The sequence below is a fragment of the Apium graveolens genome, chromosome 3 (genome assembly GCF_009905375.1).
Source record: "Apium graveolens cultivar Ventura chromosome 3, ASM990537v1, whole genome shotgun sequence".
NCBI lineage: Eukaryota > Viridiplantae > Streptophyta > Magnoliopsida > Apiales > Apiaceae > Apium > Apium graveolens.
The window spans coordinates 74,357,415-74,382,232 of record NC_133649.1 but is presented as its reverse complement, the minus strand read 5'-3'; the positions used below and the strand labels follow the sequence as shown (position 1 = coordinate 74,382,232).

Genomic DNA, 24,818 nt, shown 5'->3' with positions numbered 1-24,818 from the left:
TTTATTTTATTGTAAAGTTTATCGATAATTATGGATCGGCGGTTCCTGCGTAGCACATATAAAACTGTATCTTTTTAGTAGGTTGGGTCAAAGGTAATCTAGACTATTAAAGTGTAGAATCTTCTTTCCTGAACTTCAGTGAGATGAGAAATAGGTGTACAATTCTCTTTCTAACAGATCTATATTTTAGAAGTTAAGTCATCCTATATATTCAGAACAGATGGTGGACTTGCTTTTGCATATTCTATCATTGAAACATCCATGAACAAGTAACATACCTTATGTATATTCAACATCGCATTACCGATCACCTTAATGAATTCACTTCAGTGATTGCTCCATTTTAAAAAAAAATATTTATCATTTATCATTTTATGTTGACGGAAAGAGAGACATCAGAAATTTCCAGTAGTAAAGAATTTAGAAACAATTTTAGACAAAGATATATCAATCCTCTTTTACAAGGACATCGGTTTTTACCCGATGTCTAAGTTCTATTTTCTAGCAGTGCTTGCAATATATGAGAGACTGGTAAAATATATATTGAAGGCATCCCAGAACTACAAACAGGGGCTAGGACAGTACCGGGCCAGTATAGGTCCGAGCCTTCCCTGAAATTGGGCCAATTTTTTTACCTATTTTATACTTACAGTCCAAGTCCTTACTATCCAAAGCTCTAAACTTGTATCAATTCATGGGTATTAAAATATAGTTCAAGGCCCATTAGGTTTGATTGTCAAATAAATGGGTCAAAGCATAGTTGCTAACAGCAAGTTATGATACTAATCTTGTTATGTTTCTAGTTTTTGTTTGTTGCATCACAATTTTATTTTAAAGCTTGAAATCAACTTTTAAAACATAACAAATATTATAGAATTTTCTTACAGAAAAAATTTGGCCCCTCCTCCTTCTGAGTATTGGCTCCGCCACTGACTACAAATGAGCTGTGCAACGAGTAGATATAAATTTTACACAAACTACTTTGGAGCTCGGCATGGATAATTCTTAATTTGTGTAGTAGATGGCTTATGGCAACCAAAAGTTATCATCAACCAAATAAACGATAATCAAAGAAAATGGATATAGCAAGTAGGCAATGAGCATTATCCAAACTGGGAACCTGGATAAGAAAGATGAAATAAGGCTCATTATAGCGCAAAAAATAACTACAATCATCACTTCAACGGAGAAATGCCATATCAAATAACGAAAGTTCGCAAGTGACAGAAGAACAAAATATCCAAGAACATTGTACATTGTTCATGAAAAGCCCATCATAGATTTGCATTCACAAAGTAGCATAATTAATTACTTTGTCAATCTTATAGGGAAAACACTACATAAGGAATAGAACATCATATCCCAGTGATAATATTGTATCACGCTATTTTTGTCTTTTTGACATGTAAGATACTTGATGATGTAATTAACAAAAAAAAAGAAGTGACACAAACCTCAGAAAAAGTCAAACGGGTATTTTTTGGTATCTTCTTCCTTAGTGCTCGAATTGATGAAATAGTTGTTCTAGCACTTGTAGCCAGCGAAACTAACACAGAAGCAACAAAAAATGATGGTATATTTGCAAATGTTGCAAATTTCTGAATTTTGTGTATCAGGGGCTCGACTAAAACTGCTAATATAACTATTCCAACCACTAGCAGAGATACAACCTTTACCCAAGCTCTTGTAGATCTATCCATCTGCACATTATTATACTTAAGAATTAACTGAAAAATATATCATTTAGAAACTGTCAGCAGTGTGACTAGCTGAATAGCCTTGATAATAGATTTGATCTCATCATTTAGTTACTTTATATTGTTGAGTATTACTGCTAGTTATTTTTCTCTATTTTTTGAGTTTCAAATATTTTTATCAGAGCCTTATGTTCAGCCATTTGCACCTTATCTGCACGATTATCTGAGAGCAATGCCTTCAATTTAGACTGCGTTAAAGATTTACTCTTGTCCACATCAAGTTTTTTAAATAACCTGAAAATATAATTTAATTGTTGGTTATTCATTTACAAGAAAGATATTAAAAAAAGTTAGACAAAGTATTAGAGCAACAATCAAGTGTTTGATTGTGAAGAGACTAAAAGAATGTATAGTTGACTAATTTAAGATAGAAGCTATACAAGCTTACTCTATGATGACGGACTCTTTAGATTCTCCATCTTTCATATTTCGAACGGGCTGAAGAATTTTCTTCATCACATTCTTCAATTTCTTTGGTTATTCTAGAACCAAATTAATTGCCTAAAAACCATGTATAATAGCTTTATAACGGAAAATCTCAAAGCCAAGAAAACAATATTAACATAAATAATGAAACATGCACATGAACATACTATCTTCAAAAATCACTTAATTTTATATTAAAATCAAGTATGTCTTGCTACAAATTTCTGGGTTCTTTATTGATAAAGAACTCAGCTTCTTTCTTGAGAGAGTTACAAGATTTTCTAGATCTATTTGTTACAACTAAAATAAAGCATCTAGTGTTTACTTTATAGAACAATAAACACGGGTTTTACACAACATGCAATAACATGTACTAAACCCTACTTTAAGTTAACTAAAACATTCTATTTCTGGATTAGTGTATCTTTGTAAATCGTGCATGTCTGTGACTTTACTTTGTCAGTTAATTTTGGCCTTTGATCTTGTACTCTTCAAGCTTCTTTTTGTAGACTTTTCAAATCAGTGATTAATTTGTTCGTTGATTGATAATCTTGGATCTTTAACTGGTCTATATTTTGTACTTGAGTTTTATATCGAGATCTCCAGTTTATTATATAGGGAACTCGAGATCTCTTATTACTCTATAGTTTTTTTGACTTATCGAAGTCTCTGAGTTCTTTATAAGATAATTTGACTTGCCAAGATCTCTGAATTTCTGCATGTAGAAAAGACTTGTCGATATCTCTGAAATCTCTATAGACATATTGACTTATCGATATCTCTGAGATCTCTAATGAGAGTTTGACTTGTCGATATCTCCAATCTCCACATCTTAAATATGACTTGTCGATATCTCTGCGTTCTCTATTGCAGATATGACTTATCGATATCTCCAATCTTCATATCTTCATTTTGGCTTGTCGATATCTCTGAAACTTCTCTATAAGCTATTTTTAATTTGTCGATAAGTCATTCTAGAGTTCTCGAATGACTTCTCTATATGACTTGATCTGTGACTTGTATATTTCTTGGCTTAGAATGTTTTTCTTAAAATAATTTTATTCAACTCCAAGCTTCTTCACACTTTCTCTGAGGCATAATCTTCATGATCTTCTTCTAGAGTTTATTCTTAGGCTTGAGACTGTTTACAGAAAAATACTTCAGTCTAATCTATTGACATTTTTATAGACTCAAGTAATAAAATATAAAATACAAACTTAGATTATCATACAACTTACTTAGGGCTTGCAATTTGACTTAATCTTGTTATAGTACAGGCATGTCATGTACAACATCAAGTTCACAATTTAAGGCGCCTTGTTACCCTGCATCTTGTACTCATAATTTTTGAATACAAACCTATCCATCATTAAACATCTCATCATGTTATCATGTTTTGATCGACCCAACCATGTCACTAATATATACCTATTTTAATTAAGTATAACTTATAACTTTAGATATAATGCATTGTCATTCTTTTATTAGTCATTTAACTATTGGTTAAACACAGGATATAATAGTTTAATTTATTAGTGTTTGCCATCTACTTATATGTTATAATTTGTTTTTAATATATGTAGAAAATTTGTGAAAATTACTATGTTAATAATATACATATAATCATAAATAATTCAGAAAAATAAATAAATATAAATTTATATTTTTTTTTTCAAATTTTAGTCAAATTTATGAAAAAAAACTCGATCCAAAATAATATCACAAAGATAAGTAACCACTATAGGATGTTCAAAATATTTTTGTAAAGACTACGAAGGTTGAAGATAATTTTATAAGCATTGAATTCCTAAGTCCATGACACAAATTGGTCGTGGTGTTGGAGATGCTGTTAACGCAGAAACAACATCTTTCCAATATGACCTCCTCAAGTAATATATAAAAAAAATTAATGCAAGATAGTGTAACAATGTACCATTCCGATATCATGAAAATATTGTTGCTTAAGGAACTACATTTCTACCAACTTAGTTCATCCTGATTTATAAAATAATGGTACATGAAGTAATGCAACTGATAACCTTTTCAAATTTTTGGTTTGTACAAAATTTCCATTATTGGGTAACTCGCACATACGATATTTATGAAACCATTTTTAAGTCTATTATATTAAATAGTAACAACACAAACTAGCTACTAATATACACTAAAAGTAAATTAATCAGTAAATAAATTTTTTTTATCATGTACAATGTATACACCCTCCACAAAATCCTATATACCACCATAAACATTTTAACATCTAGGTGATCAAGATATATAGTTGGTCAATGCACGGTTTGAAATTGCACATAGTTGTATTTTAGCGAAAGTTAGTTAGGATGCTAACTTTATGCACCTCATCTCTGACATTAATTGGGACTTCCATTAAAACACTCTAAATTACTCAAAAATAGGTTTATATTTAACTAACATAACTTATACAACCATCATGCATGCGTATCTTTTCCTTGAATAGAATTTTTTGGCTAACATAAATTTGTCTGATAAACGAACTTCATCATGTAATTAAAAACGAAAGTAGACCGTAATTCAAGAACGCGAATTGTTTGAATCAACATAGTTCTCAAAATTTGAATCAGTAGCCTCCATGTTTAGAATTTCACATCCACCATCCTCAACCAACTTTGTATATGAGGGGCTCGGCTAAAACTCCTAATATAACTATTCCAACCACCAGTAGAGATATAAAATCATTACCCAAGCTCTTGTAGATCTACCCATCTGCACATTATTATACTTAAGAAATAACTGAAAAATATATCATTTAGAAACTGTCAGCAGTGTGACTAGCTGAATAGCCTTGATAATAGATTTGATCTCATCATTTACTTACTTTAGATTGTTGAGTATTACTGCTAGTTATTTTTCTCCATATTTTGAGTTTCAAATATTTTTATCAGAGCCTCATGTTCAGCCATTTGCATCTTATCTGCACGATTATCTGAGAGCAATGCCTTCAATTCAGAATGCGTTCAAGATTTACTCTTGTCCACATCAAGTTTTTTAAATAACCTAAAAATATAATTTAATAGTTTATTATTCATTTACAAGAAATATATTAAAAAATGTTAGACAAAGTATTAGAGCAACAATGAAGTGTTTGATTGTGAAGAGACTAAAAGAATGTATAGTTGACTAATTTAAGATAGAAGCTATGCAAGCTTACTCTATGATGGCGGACTCTTCAGATTCTCCATCTTTCAGAGTTCGAACACTACAACAAATCTGGCCATTTACGACGGCCAACTTACGACGGAAAAAATGTCGCGCCTAATTTACGACGAAAATATTTTTTCGTCGTAATTAGTTACGACGAAAAACATACTCCGTCGTAAATTGATTATTTTATTATTAAAACTATCATCAATTGAATAAAAAAAGGATGGAGGTAGCCACGTGGAGGAACGACGCCATTCAACTTACGACGACAGTCTAATTCCGTCGTAAGTTAATTATTTTTATTAAAAATTTAATTTGAAATTAAATAAAAAATGTTTAGGCTAAATTTACGATGAAATATTTATGACGGAAAAGATCGGATCGTCCAATTTACGACGGAAATTAGAATTTGTCGTAAGTTATTAAAGAGGGAAATTCAACTTTTTCCCCAAAATTTTGGCGATAAATTTGACTTTTCTCAAATTTTTGGGAACCAGTAAATTAGGATATGCAATTTTTGATATTTTCAATTTTTATAAAATATTATTTTATGATCCAACCATATTAATGTCAGCATTTATTTGTTTGGGTGACATTTTAGAAATTTCAAAAAAAAAATATTTTGATAAAAATTATTTAATGTGAAACATGGGTTATATCATTAATATATATATATATATATATTGTCATCAAGAAGAGTGGATCGATATACAATATTTTTAAAATAATCGAAACACAAATTCAGAAGTAAACACTAGTTAGTTGTATTAGTCCAACCAATGCTTGACTTTTAAAATGACTAACCAAATAAAATTATTTGGAAACGAAATTTTGGTTATATCACTAATATATATCTATTGACATCCATATGGTTGGATCGTTGATAAATATTTTTAAAATAATCAAAACACCAATTCAGGATTAAACACTAGTTAGCCGTACTAGTCAAACTGATGCTTGACTATTAAAATGGCAAACCAAATAAAATTATTTTGATATGAAATTTTGGTTATATCACTAATATATATATATATATATATATATATATCTATTGACATCCATACAGTTGGATCGTTCATAAGTATTTTTAAAATAATTGAAACATAAATTCAGAAGTAAACACTAGTTAGTTGTACTAGTCAAACTCACGCTTGACTGTTAAAATGACAAACCAAATAAAATTATTTTGATACAAAATTTTGGTTATATCACTAATATATATCTATTGACATCCATACAGTTGGATCATTGATAAATATTTTTAAAATAATCGAAACACCAATTCTGGATTAAACACTACTTAGCCGTACTAATCAAACTGATGCTTGACTATTAAAATGGCAAACCAAATAAAATTATTTTGGTATGAAATTTTGGTTATATCACTAATATATATATATATATATATTGACATCCATACGATTGGATCGTTCAGAAGTTTTTTTTTAAAATAATCGAAAAATAAATTCAGAAGTAAACACTAGTTAGCTGTACTAGTCAAACTCATACTTGACTGTTAAAATGACAAACCAAATAAAATTATTTTGATATAAAATTTTGGTTATATCACTAATATATATATCTATTGACATCCATACGGTTGGATCGGTGATAAATATTTTTAAAATAATCGAAACACCAATTCAGGATTAAACACTAGTTAGCCGTACTAGTCAAACTGATGCTTGACTGTTCAAATGGAAAACCTAATAAAATTATTTTGATATAAAATTTTGGTTATATCACTAATATATATATATATATATATATATATATCTATTGGCATCCATATTGTTGGATCATTCAGAAGTACTTTTAAAATAATCGAAACATAACACTATTTTTTTTAATAATAGGATAAACTTTGGTTATAGTTTTGTAGTTTAATAATTTAGTAATTTAGCAGATATATAACACTATTTATTATTTTTTTAATAACCAAAATTAAGAAATAATATTATAATATAGATATAGTTACTACTATGAACACATGTTGAGGTTTGTGTGTGGACACATGGCAATATTTCATTTGCTCACATCATATCACTTGGATTGATATTTTGGAATCAATTTACAACCCTTGACTACCAATTGCCTAGAGTGAGGAGCAGCTATCTAGACGGTTCTAAATGAAACATAAGCCTACCCTCTGCACCACTCCCGTCAATTATTACATCCTCCTCTCTCTCTCTCTCATTCTTCTCCCACCTCTCTCTAAAGCCCCCCACTTTCTTTATCTAGAACTAACTCAGCATGTTAAACTCTCATGGACTCACAGGCACAATTATCGGCACACTACAACAAGGCGGCGTCCATGTGCCGGTGAAGAAACCACCGGCGAAGGACTGGCACAGCAAGGTCGACGGCCGTGTCCGGCGAATTTGCATGCCCATCATCTGTGTTTCAATTAAATTATATTCTGGGTTGTACTTTTTTATGAACCTTGTAATCTTATTGTGATTAGTCAATACTGCAAATTGTATTAAACAGAAACATTGTTGATGGTTAAAGTAATTGTTGTGGTGATTGCACGTATTGTCCATCTCTGTATTCCATTTACAGTTTACAAAAGATTTTCACATTCCTGATGGTTAAATCTAGTAACTTCTGTATTTCTGGGACATTTAGTGTAATGATTAACTATGCTTTGTTGGTCGGAAGTCAAGATTTTTCGGCGTGAACTATTTGAATGGTTAAACTCGTTCATGATTCATAGATTTATAATTATTTGACATGTTAAATTGCATTAAAAATGATGTTTTTGTTGAGTTTGGTGCTGCCGGAAGTTGCCAAAACGAAGCTCAAAGGAATCTGTATTTTCCAGATTTCGACGTTTTTTTTTAATTCTTATTTCCGTTAATACGACGCTTTTTCCGTCGTAAGTTCTAAAAATACGACAATATTATCTTTCATAAGTTCTAAATATATGACAATATTTTTCGTCGTAAGTATATTTATTATTTTATTGAACACATGGGCCCTACTTTCTAACTTGCGACACAATTTTATCTTGTGACGAAGAAATGAACTACAACATAGTATAATTTAATTTAAATATCAAACCAATAACATATTTTATTTTATTATCTTCCACAATTTATTTCTTTCTAGTAGAAACTACGTATGAAAAAATAAGTTAAAACTTGTGTTAGATATATTTGATAATGTCATGGCTAATATGTTTTATGTTTAGCTTTCAAATCTTATGTGAACAGGATAAATTAGTACTTAACTGTTGATCAGTACTTATACTGGAAGTCAGGACTTAAGGATATCAGTACTTATATTATCAGGAGATAATCATCAGAAGATAGATATCAGAACTTAAGTGCTTGAGGAAAATCAGATAAGGACAGTAGCTGATTAAAGGAAAGAAGATCGAGATAAACATAAGAAGAGATATGCATAAAGAAGGAATTCCGTGAAGAATGGAATACTTGGAATAGAAGATATCTGATTGATATATTTTAGGAAGCAGAATTATATTCCATATCAATTAGCGATTATCTTGTAACTGTGTAGTATATAAACACAGGCATAGGGTTTACACTAGAAGTGTTATCATTATCGAAGTTATTATTATATATAACCCTTGCAGCTCTCGTGATATTTGTTCATCACTGAGAGGTAACAGTTCCATATTGTAACAGAGTTTATTGTTTCAATAAAGTTTGTTTTCTGTTACTTAAGTTCTTTAAGTTCGATTTGATTGTACTATACACTGTATTCACCCCCTCTACAGTGTGTGTGTGACCAACAATTGGTATCAGAGCCTATCTGTTAACATACATACAGTTAAAGATCCAAACACAATCATATCGGACACAGAAACTCCAACTAAGCCTACTAAAACTGAGGAACCACCGAAGACACAAATTCAGAGTCGGTATGAGACCATCAGAGTCCCCATACTGAGACCATCTGAATATCCCATATGGAAGGTAAGGATGACCATGTTCCTGGAAGCAACAGATCCAGAATACCTTGATAGAATCAATGAAGGTCCTCACAAACCAACCAAACTCGCTGTTGCAGTTGCAGGTGAAGCAGCAATGACCGTACCAAAGGAGAAGAGTGATTATACTGCTGAGGACAAAGCATCAATTGCTAAGGATGCTAAGGTACGATACATATGCATAGTGCCATTGATAATGTAATGTCAAACAGGGTAATCAACTGCAAGACTGCTAAAGAGATATGGGATGCTCTGGAAACAAGATGTCAGGGAACTGACACAATTAAGAAGAACAGGAAGACAATACTCACTCAAGAGTATGAACACTTTGACTCAAAGACTAATGAGTCATTGAATGATTTATATGATAGATTTGTCAAACTTTTGAATGATTTGTCATTGGTTGATAAAGAGTATGATCTTGAAGATTCAAACCTTAAGTTTCCTGTTAGCTCTTCCTGAATGCTGGGATTTGAAGGCAACGACAATAAGAGACAACTACAATCTTGATGAAACAACTCTTGACGAAATCTATGGAATGCTCAAGACACACGAGCTGGAGATGGAACAAAGAAGCAAGAGGAAAGGAGGAAAGTCAAGGACAGTTGCTCTTAAGGCTGAAGAAGAATTCCCCAAAGCAACTTCCTCAAAGAAAGACAAGGGTAAAGCTCTTTTCATAGAGTCTGATACTGAGTCATCAAGTTCTGAGAGTGATGATGACTCAGATTCTGAAAGCTTGCCTGAGACTGATGCTGATGAGGAGATGATGAAGCTGTGTGCTCTTATGGTGAAAGGAATCACAAAGATTGCATACAGGAAGTTCAGGAAGGGAAAGAAGTTTTCCAGGAAAAGCATAAGTTCTGATAAGAAGAATTTCAGAAGATCTGAAAGCAGAGGAGGAAAGTCTGACAGAGGAGATTACACCAATGTTAAATGCTATAACTGTGGTGAGAAAGGCCACATATCTCTTGACTGCAAGAAGGTAAAGGATGACAGAGGCAAGGCTCTTGTCACAAAGCAAAAAAGCTGGACAGAGACTTCAGACTCTGAAAGTGAGGAGAACTATGCATTGATGGCAAATGCTGATAAAGAAAGTGCTGAGAGCAGTTCTGAAGCTGCTGAAACAAAGGTACCTCGGACTACTTATGCTTTTCATACTGATGATATTAATGAGTTGAGAAGATATCTTAAAAACCATGTTTGGCAGTTATAGAGATCAAACCTTAACATGTGAAAGATTAACTTCTGAAAAATCTTGTTTTTAAGAAAAGAAATGATTTCTTAGAAAAAGAGGTTAGTTATATTCCATCAAACTCAGAAGGATAGAGATGATGCTTTTTATGTTAGGGATGAAGTGCTAAAAATGAATGAATCTCTAAAACTGAGTTGGAAAAGGAAAGAGAGATAATCAGGACTTGGACTAACTCTGGCAGAACAACTCAAATTTGCTAAGTAGTGAAAATTGGAAAGATGGCTTAGGTTATGGAGAAATAAGAATGATAAAGGAACTGAAGAAATTAAGCCTGTTGTAAGCAAAAGCCAAAGTTAAAACCTGTTAAGTTTGTAACTGTAAAGTCTGATAATGAGAAATCAGAAGTTAAAGAGGAATTAACTTTGACAAACTAAAACAGGAAAAGACAAGCTGAAGTAAACATAGGCTTAATGACAAAGAAGCAGCTTAAGCATAAGCTGAAACGATGTCAAGAATGCAAACAAGGTAAAATCACCTAGGAAAATAGGAATGGAAGGAAGGTGTGAATAAAAGCAATGATTTATAAACTGTTCCTGATGCTCCTAGGAAAATATGTCATAACTGTGGAAGTTCTAACCATCTGGCTTCTTTTTGCAGGAAAATAAGAATATTAACTCCTTACCTTCAAATCAGGAGTTAAGAGTCAGTCAGTTAGATACAACCATAAATCCTTATTTTCATTGTGGTAGTTTTATGGCATTCCATTTATACTTGTAAGGAGTATCATAGTTTGTACTATGATTATTATCAAATAAAACCTTCTTTGAAGAACAGTTTCCATTGTTCTTTCTAGTATAAATTCTGATTCAAAGTCTGATAATGTAAATTCTGATAAGAAAAATGTTAACATAAACTCTGATGCTAAATCCGCTGCAATGTTAACAAACTTAATAAGGCCAAAGGATCCAAGCAAGTCTGGGTCCTTAAAAACTAATCAATTAGTTGGTCCTTTATGATTGCAGGGCAACAGGAAAAATATTCTAGTTCTGGACAGTGGATGTTCAGGTCATATACTGGAAATAAGGCCCTGCTATCAGACTTTGTGGAGAAAGCTGGCCCAAGTGTTTCTTATGGAGATGGCAACATTGGAAAAACATTGGGATATGGCAATATCAATCTTGGGAATGTCATCATTTAAAGAAGTAGCTCTGGTCTCAGGACTTAAACAACACAACCCTTCTGAGTATAAGTTCAAATTTGTGACAGAGGTTATCATGTTGATTTCTTTGAGAGAACACTGTGAAATGTGAGTAAATCTAAAGGAAAGTTGTTCTGAAAGGATATAGACGTGGTAACATTTATGAAGCTAAGCTTTCAACAAGTACTTGATGGCTCTGCAATCTGTCTGTTAAGTAGAGCATCAATTGAAGAAAGCTGGAATTGGCATAAGAAACTCTCTCATTAAATTTCAACAATAAATGAAACTGGTCAAGAAAGATCTTGTGAGAGGATTGCCAAAAATAGTATTTGCTCCTGATGGTCTTTTAGTGATTCATGTCAGAAAGCCAAAACAAAGAAATCTTCATTCAAGAGCAAGACTTTGAATCATCAATTCTGTGAGCCTTATCATCTTATACATGTTGATCTATTTGGTCCAGTAAATGTCATGTCTATTGCAAAGAAGAAGTTGCGTTGGTCATAGTGGATGAGTTCACCAGATACACATGGGTGTATTCTTGCACACAAAAAGTGAAACTGCATCTATCTTGATTGATCATGTCAAACAGCTGGATAAAATGGTCAAGATTCTGTGAAAATTTTAAGGAGTGATAATGGCACTGAGTTCAAGAATTTGATAATGGAAGAGTTCTGCAAAAGCCATGGAATAGTAGCAGAATTTTCTGCTCCTGGAAACTCCACCAGCAAAATGGAGTTGTTGAAAGGAAGAATAGAACTCTCATGAAGCTGACGTACAATGCTTGAAGAAGCAAAGCTTCAACCTATTTCTGGGCTGATAGCTGTGCAGACTGCTTGTTTTACTCAAAATGCAACACTCATTAAACAAGCATAGGGAAAACACCCTATGAGATGGTGAAGAAAAAGAAGCCAAATCTGAAATATTTTCATGTATTTGATGCAAGGTTTTGTTCTCAAAGACTCATCCTGAACAGCTATCAAAGTTTGATCTAAAAGCTGAGGAAGGAATCTTTGTTGGATGATCCACTTTCCACAAAGCCTTCAGAGTCTATAATTTGAGAACAAAAGTGGTCATGGAATCTATCAATGTCTCTTTTGATGACAAGAAGATCACTGGTCTTAAAGATTTCGTTGACCATGATCAGCTGAGATTTGAAAATGAAGACTCATATTCTGATACTGAAAATCCTGACAGTCTAAGTCCTGATACTACAAACTCTGACGGATTAAACTCTGATGTTATTGAAACTGTGGTGACTATGTTAAAGGACGATGCACCTATGCAGGGGGAGCATACTCAAGATCCTACCACATCTCAAGAAACATCAGAACATGCATCTGGCTCTTCAAGTTCTGATTCGTCAAGTTCTGATAAGCCAAGTTCTGATAGTGCTGAAAATCTAAATACTGAAGAATCCAACTCAGAGAGCATAGTTTCAGGGGGAGCATCAGAAAATGAAAATGAAGATAGCATGGATCATGGGGGAGCATCCAGTTCTAGAGAAAACTTCCATCTGCAAGGAAGTGGACAAAATCACATACACCTGATTTGATAATTGGAAATCCTGATGCAGGTGTCAGAACTAGAACAGGTACTTCAAATGAGTGTCTTACAATTCTTTTCTCTCTCAGACTGAGCCAAAGAAAGTAGAAGAAGCTCTTCAAGATGCTGATTGGGTGCAAGCAATGCAGGAAGAGTTGAATGAATTTGAAAGAAACAAAGTCTGGACCCTAGTGCCAAGACCAAAGAATAGATCTGTTGTTGGTACAAAGTGGGTATTCAGAAACAAAACTGACAGTGATGGCATAATTACAAGGAATAAGGCAAGGCTGGTTGCAAAAGGATATTCTCAACAGGAGGGAATTGATTATGATGAAACATTTGCACCAGTTGCTAGGTTAGAAGCCATAAGGATTTTTGGCTTATGCTGCTCACAAAAAGTTTACTGTCTTTCAAATGGATGTGAAAAGTGCTTTTCTCAATGGAGAATTGGAGGAAGAGGTATATGTTGAACAACCTCCAGGTTTTGTAGATACCAAACATCCAGATTATGTCTACAGGCTTGATAAAGCACTTTATGGACTTAAGCAAGCTCCTAGAGCATGGTATGAGACTTTAGCTCAGTTTCTTCTGGAAAGTGGATTCAACAGAGGGACAATAGACAAAACACTGTTCTACCTCAACCATGGAAAGGACTTACTTCTGGTCCAGATTTATGTTGATGATATCATTTTTGGGGGGTCAGGGATATTTTTCTACATAATTTTTGTTATAAAAATGAAGACAAAAAAAAAAAATAATCAGTTGTTATCATTGAATTACATAAACAAAATAAAAAGAAAGAATTTAGTAGAATTTTTAGCTTCTAATTACATGAATACAATTTTATATATTAACCTTTCAAATATTAAAGGGATAATTTGTAATTTAATTGCAGAAGAGTTCTATCAGTAGGGGAAAAACAAAGAGAAAACTGAAGAAAGAAAACTAAAAGCAGCTTGGAGGAATTGAATTCTGACGTTCAGTGTAGAAAATCAAATAAATGACAAGCTCAACTGAGGCTACAACACGTTTTTAATACTTACAAACTATTCACTATTTATCCAAATCTCACAGGGACCCCATGGACCCCCTTATCTGCCTCTGTTTACCAGGATAAACATGAGTATACACCCTTAGATTAGGTCCAATGGGAGCCCAAGTGAGTGATGTGGCAGATAGAGAAAAATAGTTGAGCTTCTTTTATGCGTTGGAGAGAAGAAGAAAAAGTTGGTCAGGCCTGGCTACTCGGGCCGGCCAACTCTCTACTGCTTGGTTTGCTTTTTCATTTTTAACTATATTTTATCTTTTTTACTTGATAAACTTGGCTGTGTATAAACGAGATGTGTGTGAATAAGCATGGCCCACACAAAACCAGGACCTGGGCTTTGCATTGAAAATGTCTGTCCAACTTATTTGATAAAATCGCTATTAAATAGGTGGCACAAAGTTTCAGATTTTGACATGGGACTTGGGCTTGTGCATTGCGGGTTTATCATTAGCCTCTCACAGCCATTCGTCGGAACCGTCTACAACGAAGAAGTGATCTAAACCGTTTTGGGATAAAATAGAAAAATTAGAAATGATCTCGGATGAACTAGTACTCTGGTAAATCCTAATTTAGTTTGAGCCTGTGCAGTTAAAATGATTGTACTAGCTTTTCAACTACTAACATGTTACGTTTTCTTTTCTCGATTTCTAGTCTTTAAGTATATTAGCTTAAAACCCGTGTGATGCATGGATAGTCGGTCTGATGACCGTAATTACAGTAATATTTAAAATAAAATACACTCATAAATAGATTAATATTCACAATAGAATTATTCAAATAAAATAGAATCATAATATGTCTATTTTTTTTGGTTTAAACAAAAAAATTATACTATTCATCCAGGTTAGGCTAAATAGAATTATATCCAATCTTAAACAAAATATAAAAATAAGTTTAGTTGATATAATGTTATCAGGTTAAAACAAAATTATATATAGTATTCATTTGGTCTAAAATAAAATTATATTTACCCCATACTAAAATAAAATTAAATAAAAAATTAAATATAATTAACTGAATTTGAATTGATATAATGGGCATGAGGATAAAATAAAATTTGCTACCCCATTCTAAAACAAAATAATAAATACTACCAATCCGGCTAAATTTTTTATTGAACTATGCTAAAAAAATAAAAATTTGAAACATAATACGTTTGTCTATATAATATCATCACGTTAAAATAAAATATATAATCTATTGGATTTAAAATAAAATAATATCCACTGAGAGCTAAAGTAAAATTGAAAACAAACTAAATGTAATTAGCGGGTTGATAACGGGTCTGAGACTAAAATAAAATAATATTTATTATTGATCTGTGAAAAAATTAAAATTAAATTAAAATTAAGAAATTTTATATTATTGATATGTGTTAAAGTAAAACTAAAGTCTCCCTAATTCGTTGGCTCTGAAATATTAGAAGTTTGGTAGTACATATTTGTGTACAAATTAAACCAAAAATAAATTTGAATATAATTAGTTGGATTTGGTCGGTATACAAAACTAAAAATAATTCGTATACTATTGATGTGACATAAAAACTTTTAATTAAAATATAATTATCTTTCCTCAACACACCTATAAATATTAATAAAATTATATATTCAGTTAGTCATTTTTTTAAATTAAAATATCACCAATTTATACACGTGTATATTTAAAATTATTGTCAATTATATTATTAAAAATTTTAAATAAAAAAATTCAAAGCTTAAAATTTTTACTTTAAATTAAATTCAAAAATTATATAATATTATAAATAAACCGTACATCGCATGAGTTTTAGGCTAGTAGATATATAGAATATAATGGTGGACAATCTTAAGGAATTGTGACATTATTTTATATCAATTATTCCTTCAAAATTATTCATTTGAGCCGTACTTTTGTCCTATCAACATTACAGATTTACACAATATATTTATACAAAATAATACCCTTATTTTATTTTTCTTATTAATCATTGTTCATAAATTGCGGCAAAAAGAATATGCTACATACTTCACAACCAGTATTGTTGTAAAAGACATGTCTGCACTTTAACAAGATTAAGATATTTTGTCAACCCTAAGTAAGTTGTTGTTAGTCCCTTAACGATATAGCAAGAATTACAGAAGGGGGGTTGAATGAAATTCTTGAACCTTTTTCTTGAAATAAAAATGTTCAACTCGATTATGGATATATTGTTTTGATTAGCACAATGCGGAATGTAAACTTGAATGAATCAAAACATAAGTAATTAAAAACAAGAGTTTTTAAAAACTTTCTGGTGGATATAAACAATTCCACCAGAGATATATAATATATCGAGAGGACTCTGTGTGCAGAAATGCTCACAGTGCTTACAAAATAGAACTGCTGAGAATACAGGAAATGCTAAAGATTGTGCTTACAAAGATTTCTCTGTTTGTATGTTTCTCAGCTATCTCAGTTATTTTTCTATTTGCTACTCTCTTGGTTTATATATTACCAAGATTACAAAGTCAAAAGAACTGAACAAATATAAAATCTAACAGTCTTGATCTTTGCTGCTTTTCGTCCTCTATTACCCAGTTAATGGGCTTCCACAGTGTGTTTGTATCCAACTCGACGGCTGTGTGTCAGCTTTCACTGTTCAACTGATGTTTGAATCTTGATATGATCATCCGTCGAATTTCAGATCATCCGTCGATGACTTAATTGATCATCCGTCGACTGCTATGTTAAACATCCGTTGATAGTCATTTGATCATCCGTCGAAGCTTTGTTAATCATCCGTCGGTAGCTATTTTGGCACTTGACTTCATTTCACTTATACAGAATTACAAGACATTGCTTATGTACAGTTAATCAACCTATTCTGCATATCTAGTTAAAGTCAACATGACTTATATGCTTCTACAGATTCTATACAAAGGTGCATACATCACTGTGCTACAAACTTATTATTACATAAGCTACTCACTCGATGGATAATAAGTTAATCATCCGTCGGGACTATAATGAGTTATCCGTCGGGACTAAAACTCTTATCCGTCGAGTGCTACATAATTTCACTAAGTAAAATCTACTTAGACATTTTGTTGAAGTGATCATCAAGTACACAACAGTTGTATTGTTATCTTAATCTGTATTTTGTACTTATAACACTTAAAGTCTGTAAAAATGCAAAGGAGCAGACTGAAGTCTTTTTCCTGAAACAGTATCAAGCCTAATGATTCTATCTGGAAGAAGATCAAGAAGATCATGCCTCAGAAGAATTTTAAAGAAGTTTGGAGTTGAATAAATATGTTTGCAGAAAAATACTCTAAGTCGAGATCTCTACAAGTCACATATTTAATGTTATAGATAAGTCATTCGAGAATTCCAGAATGGCTTATCGAGAAGTCAGGAAAGCTACTAGAGAACTCAGAAAGATACGAAAAGCTAAATTGAAGACATGAATATTGGAGATATCGACAAGTCATTTCTTCACTAGAGAACTCAGAGTTATCGACAAGTCTACATTCATTAGAGAACTCTGAGTTATCGATAAGTCAAGTTCCATTAGAAAACTCAGAGATATCGATAAGTCAAAATTCACTAGAGAACTCAGAGATATCGACAAGTTAAAATTCACTAGAGCACTCTGAGATTTCGACAAGTTAATTTGACTAGAGAACTCTGAGAAATCGACAAGTCAAGAAGCCACTAAGAACTAAGAGTTTGTTAGGGCGAAAACACGCGCTAATATCACGCAAGTATACGCATTCGCAAGTAGTATAAGATATAAATCAGATTCGTTCCCACAGAGACTGGTTTAGGTTAAGTTAATTTATGCACCTATGCAACAATGTATGGTTATCTCTCAATGCTAAGACAAATACAAATTGGGTTTTTATTAAACTAAGAGATTATACTAAATAACATTAACTAAGAGAATTGAGGTTAAATTAATATATATGATAAATTGGGATCCTAACTTCATTAAATACTTCATTCAATAGCCTTTCGTTCTTAACCTTAGCATGTGATGGTGAGGACACTAATCAGATAACACGAAACTGATAAACGCCAACTTTCGTTGCACGAGTACCATTCTACCAGACATCCACAAAAGAGATAGAAGCTGAATAGGCACCAATTATATTGAGACCCTATATGTCTATAGAATTTGACAACATAACAGTTTAAGCACAAGTTATCTATCTTGATACATAGTGGCAAGTAAAACGGTTAGAGTTACCTACGAATCATGCATACACATACATGAACCTATGCTAGCATGGCAAGTTCTAAACCTCTATATTCACTGTCGCTTCAATAGAGATTAACACGCTATCTTATATGTTAGCTACGCACATAAGACGAATAAGCACAACCAATACTAGGATATCAATCAATCACCACACACCAAGATATCGAAAAAATTAACTATTGAAATCCATAAGTAAATCCGCTAGAATCCCATGACAACGATTAGCCCATAATCGAACTCATCGTCACCATGGGTTCCAATGAAAGCATGGTATAAACAAGGTCTTAATAAACTAAATAATAATCAAAGTACGAATAAACGAGATCTAGGTTCAACAAGAACGAAAACGAGCATCCAAAGTTACAACTAATTCAAAGAATCACAAGTTGAAAACAAGATCTTCTTTTTCGGAGTTGTTCTGTGCTTCTAGGTCTTCTCCTTGGTATCCCTTCCTTCTTGCGCAAAACACAATCTTCTTCTTCTTAAAATCCCCTGTGAAAACGTCTCAAATCTACTTATATAATAGTCCCATAAAACTCAGATTACATAGAAGTTGGAAGCCAAACAGAAGTAGAAGTCTAAAATAATTAGCAAAATTCCCGACCCTGCGCGGCCGCTCAGCATAGCTGCGCGGCGCGCAGGCCTCCACTGGAAAAAATCCAAGTTTGCTCCGTTTCTTTGCCGTAATCTGCCCGTTCCTTTCCTCTCGCAATGGTGAACACATGCCAAGGCTTATTCTTGATGATTCCTCCCCGAAATGCAACTAATACCCTGAAATACATGAACACTAGAAAAACGCATCAAATATACAAAATACTTGATTTCAAGACACCAATTTAAGCCATTTTAAGACGTTCTAAGTGGTATAAAATGCCACTTATCACACCCCCAAACTTAAATCGATGCTTGCCCTCAAGCGTCACAGACTCAAAAACAAATAAAAATATGAATGAATACAATCTATATGAAAATGCAGCGATCCCCCTTACTACAATTAATCAACCAAATTGCCACATCTCAACGAATGCAGTTAGACAACTAAAGATCAATAAACTCATGCAAACGGACATACAGCCAGAAACGTGGTGTGTGCAAATGCTTAACAGATATGCTTCGGAACTAGACCAATTACTATGACTAGACTATCCTCAAGGCAATCCTACGATTATACAAAGAATAAAAATTCCAGGCACAAAGTGATATACAACACTACAAGAACTCTGGAGCATACTACGGAATCGTGCTTTTTATTTACAACTCAAATGCTTATTTGACCGTGCAATGAGTGAGGTCCACAAAAGACTTATACAATGATATCCATGTAACGAGCGTTAGGTTAGCGGATCCCAGACTCTAAAAGCCTTAGGTCGCTAGGCACAAAGTCCCCTAAGAACTTAATAACTCGAATACCAAAGAGCCCACTCTTGATCAATTATGCCAATTTTTTTTTTTTAAACTCTGAGCAAGTGCGTTTCGCTCCATCTTGCTCAACCCTAGACTACTCGCAACATACGCGAGCCGGCTACTAGCCATTTGACGCCTAGCCACAACTAGCAACAACTTCCATATTTTTTTCTCCAAAATTTTTCTTTTTCATGTCTTTATCACTAAGAACCTATAATCGAATTCTAAGCATAATAATAGATTGACCTTGAAAACAACCAAATCATAACACAATCTAGCCCTTTCGCATTCTCTAAGACTTAGTGGACTTACAATTGTTTCTAGCATGCATATCAACCTACACAACTTAATATCACTTTAATGCTATCACTACACTCACATCAATATCACAATTCAGTCGATAAATCATTGCAAAAGGGATCATGGTAAATGCATGAGCTACATGACATTCATAAAAAAAAACTATATGGCATAAATTATGCAACTATATGAACTAAACTATCATGAATATGCAACTAAATGACACACACACAATATTCCTTAACTACCACCCCCATACTTAAAATTTTCAATGTCCTCATTGAAGGCAATAATAAGGATTTCAGGCATACCTAATTAGCGGGAGATTCACCCTCGTCGGGTGGAGGATCAGGTGGCCAATCAACCTCGCCACCAGTGTCTCGAACAACAGTACCGAAAGCATGTGTCAAATCTGCAGCAAAATGACGGTGAATATCGTGCATGGCCTCCATACGCCTAGTTACTGCCTGTACTGCTCATCACCAACACCAGTCCTATCAATTACTGCACATGAGAAGAACCCTCTATAGGCACTGGAGGATCCGTTCGGCTACCCTCTACATCATCAAAGATATATCCCAACCCCTTGTCAGGGGGTGCACCTAAGAATGAATAACTCAAGTGATTTGGCAGTGGGTTGAGCTCAAGTGTAGGAGCATCTTCAATAGACGACTCGAGACGATCCTGAGAAATTTTCAGCTCTGCTAACCCAAGAGAATCGAATGGCACATCCAACTTCCTCTTCCACAGAGGTGCATTCAAAACCTGAATTTGCTCTACTTTAAAGCACTCCTCTTTAGCTGTGGGTAATTTTATTTCCTTGAACACATTGAAAGTGACCTTCTGATCATGAACCTTCATCGTAAGCTCTCCTTTTTGCACATCGATCATAGTTCGGCCTGTAGCCAAGAATGGTCTTCCCAAGATAATGGGAATCTTCTTATCTTCCTCGAAATCAAGAATTACAAAGTCAGCAGGGAAGAAGAGTTTATCCACCTTGACCAAGACATCCTCCACTATACCTCGTGGATAAGCGATGGAACGGTCAGCTAGTTGCAATGACATGTATGTTGGTTTCGGCTCAGGCAGACCAAGCTTCTTGAAGATAGATAAGGGCATCAGATTGATGCTAGCTCCTAAATCACATAAACACTTGTCGAACGACAAGTTTCCGATGGTGCAAGGAATAGTGAAGCTTCCAGGATCTTTAAGCTTCGGAGGCAACTTCTGTTGCAGCACAGCACTGCATTCCTCCGTTAGAGCAACGGTCTCTAAGTCATCGAGCTTCACTTTCCGAGAGAGAATACCTTTCATAAACCTCGCATAGCTAGGCATCTGTTCAAGAGCTTCAGCGAAAGGTATGTTGATATGAAGTTTCTTGAACACCTCCAGAAACTTCTCAAACTGCTTATCCAGCTTTTTTTCTGCAGCCTTTTAGGAAAAGGAGGTGGAGGATAGATCTCTCCCCTGTATTACCCTCAGGAGGAGTGTGTTCCACAGTAGTCTTCCTTGGTTCCACCTCTACTCCCTTCTGCACATCTTCTTCAGCCACAACTGCATTTTCTGAATCTTGAGATTTTTCAGGCTCTTCGTCTTGCTGAATTTGGGGGCTTGCGACCTTTCCAGACCTTAAGGTGATGGCGTTCACATGTTCTTCAACTTCCCTCTTTCCTGGATTGGCTTCTGTATCACTAGGAAGCGTTCCTGGTGGTCGATTCAATAAGGCATTAGCAATTTGCCCTATTTGGTTCTCCAGATTCTGGATAGAAACAGCTGGCTTTGGCATATAAGAGCCTGGTTTTTGCACATAAGCCTCAACTCCTCTAATTCAGATTTTTCATTCGAAGATAGACCTGCATCATGAGTTTGTTGTTGAAGTTGGAGTTGTTGCTGAAAACCAAGAGAGTTGAACAGCTTATTTCCAAACGGCTGGAACGGCTGTTGCATCACATTCTGATTGTTGCTCCAGCTGAAGTTAGGATGATTCCAGTTGTCAGGATGATAAGTGTCTGGAACTGGTTGTTGCGATCTCTGAAAGTTGCTCACAAACTGAGCTGAGTCGCTAGATATAGCGCATTGCTCTGTCGCATGCGGACCTGCACACAGCTCACAAACACTAATTATCTGCTTAACACCATAGTTAGCCAGAGAATCGATCTTCATAGACAACGCCTTTAGTTGAGCAGTGATAGCCGTAGCTGTATCCACTTCAAGAACTCCTGCTACCTTGCCCTGTGGATATCTCTGGGTTGGACTGATATTCATTAGCAGCCATCAGTTCAATTAGATCATAAGCTTCCTTATAGCTCTTTGCCCATAATGCTCCGCCTGATGCTGCATCGAGCATGGGTCTGGACTGTGCTCCCAACCCATTGTAAAAACAAGTGATGATCATCCAATCAGGAATTCCATGATGAGGACACTTCCTAAGCATCTCCTTGTAGCGCTCCCAAGCTTCACTTAGCGATTCTCCCGTTTGCTGCGCAAATTGAGTAATAGCATTCCTGAGTGCAGCTGTCTTCGCCATAGGGAAGAATTTAGTAAGAAACTTCTGAGCAAGATCTTCCCAAGTAGTAATCGAACCAGCTGGTAGAGAGAGTGTAACCAGCTCTTAGCCTTGTCCTTCAGAGAGAATGGGAACAGTCTCAGCTTCACAGCATCTTCAGAAACACGTTGAACTTGAAGGTGTCGCATATTCAATGAAATCCCTAATGTGTGTATTGGGATCTTCCGTTGGAGAACCCCCAAACTGGACTGAAGTCTGTACCCATTGAATTATGCCAGGCTTGATCTCAAAGGTATTAGCTGTGATAGCTGGCCGGACAATGCTAGATTGAATGTCATTGATCTTGGGTTGAGAAAAATCCATCAAGGCTTTCGTTCGTGCTGCTGGATCTCCCATTGTAATGAGTACCTGAAACACAAACAAATAAACCGTGAAAGTAAAAGAATCCGAGTCAGTGAACTTTAACGACCACTGATGACAAGCACATAAACTAAAAATTAACACCGAGTCCCCGGCAGCGGCGCCAAAAACTTGTTAGGGCGAAAACACGCGCTAATATTCACGCAAGTATACGCGTTCGCAAGTAGTATAAGATATAAATCAGATTCGTTCCCACAGAGACTGGTTTAGGTTAAGTTCAATTTATGCACCTATGCAACAATGTATGGTTATCGCTCAATGCTAAGACAAATAACAAATTGGGTTTTTATTAAACTAAGAGATTATACTAAATAACATTAACTAAGAGAATTGAGGTTAAATTATATATATGATAAACATGGGATTCTAACTTCATTAAATACTTCATTCAATAGCCTTTGTTCTTAACCTTAGCATGTGATGGTGAGGACACTAATCAGATAACACGAAACTGATAAACGCCAACTTTCGTTGCACGAGTACCATTCTACCAGACATCCACAAAAGAGATAGAAGCTGAATAGGCACCAATTATATTGAGACCCTATATGTCTATAGAATTTGACAACATAACGGTTTAAGAACAAGTTATCTATCTTGATTACATAGGGCAAGTAAAACGGTTAGAGTTACCTACGAATCATGCATACACATACATGAACCTATGCTAGCATGGCAAGTTCTAAACCTCTATATTCACTGTCGCTTCAATAGAGATTAACACGCTATCTTATATGTTAGCTACGCACATAAGACGAATAAGCACAACCAATACTAGGATATCATCAATCACCACACACCAAGATATCGAAACAATTAACTATTGAAATCCATAAGTAAATCCGCTAGAATCCCATGACAACGATTAGCCCATAATCGAACTCATCGTCACCATGGGTTCCAATGAAAGCATGGTATAAACAAGGTCTTAATAAACTAAATAATAATCAAAGTACGAATAAACGAGATCTAGGTTCAACAAGAACGAAAACGAGCATCCAAAGTTACAACTAATTCAAAGAATCACAAGTTGAAAACAAGATCTTCTTTTTCGGAGTTGTTCTGTGCTTCTAGGTCTTCTCCTTGGTATCCCAATTTCCTTCTTGCGCAAAACACAATCTTCTTCTTAAATCCCCCTGTGAAAACGTCTCAAATCTACTTATATAATAGTCCCATAAAACTCAGATTACATAGAAGTTGGAAGCCAAACAGAAGTAGAAGTCTAAAATAATTCAGCAAAATTCCCGACCCTGCGCGGCCGCTCAGCATAGCTGCGCGGGCGCGCAGGCCTCCACTGGAAAAAATCCAAGTTTGCTCCGTTTCTTTGCCGTAATCTGCCCGTTCCTTTCCTCTCGCAATGGTGAACACATGCCAAGGCTTATCTTGATGATTCCTCCCCCGAAATGCAACTAATACCCTGAAATACATGAACACTAGAAAAACGCATCAAATACACAAAATACTTGATTTCAAGACACCAATTTAAGCCATTTTAAGACGTTCTAAGTGGTATAAAATGCCACTATCAGAGTTATCGATAAGTCAAAGTGAAGATTTGAAGACTAGAGATCTCGACAAGCCAAAATTCTCTTATAGAGAACTGAAGACCTCTACAAGCTAAACTAAATATAGAGTACTAGAGATCTCGATAAGCCAATATACTTATCGAGA

The 24,818-nt window shown here is 34.3% G+C and overlaps 1 protein-coding gene and 1 non-coding gene across 2 annotated transcripts in view; one reads left to right on the top strand and one right to left on the bottom strand.

Annotated features, from left to right (window-relative positions):
* Positions 1 to 1,048: 1,048 nt before the first annotated feature.
* Positions 1,049 to 24,818, bottom strand: part of LOC141714339 (structural maintenance of chromosomes flexible hinge domain-containing protein GMI1-like) — a 28,991-nt gene continuing 5,221 nt past the window's right edge. The window contains exons 12-14 of the mRNA XM_074517863.1: positions 1,904 to 1,991; positions 1,455 to 1,700; positions 1,049 to 1,120 (exon numbers count right to left, since the gene is read on the bottom strand). Of these exons, the coding sequence (XP_074373964.1) occupies positions 1,049 to 1,120; positions 1,455 to 1,700; positions 1,904 to 1,991 (406 nt within the window). The remainder of the gene's footprint in view (positions 1,121 to 1,454; positions 1,701 to 1,903; positions 1,992 to 24,818) is intronic.
* On the top strand, positions 22,627 to 22,733 carry LOC141715460 (small nucleolar RNA R71). Its single transcript, XR_012572223.1, has one exon. It is a non-coding gene; the product is annotated as a small nucleolar RNA R71 (small nucleolar RNA).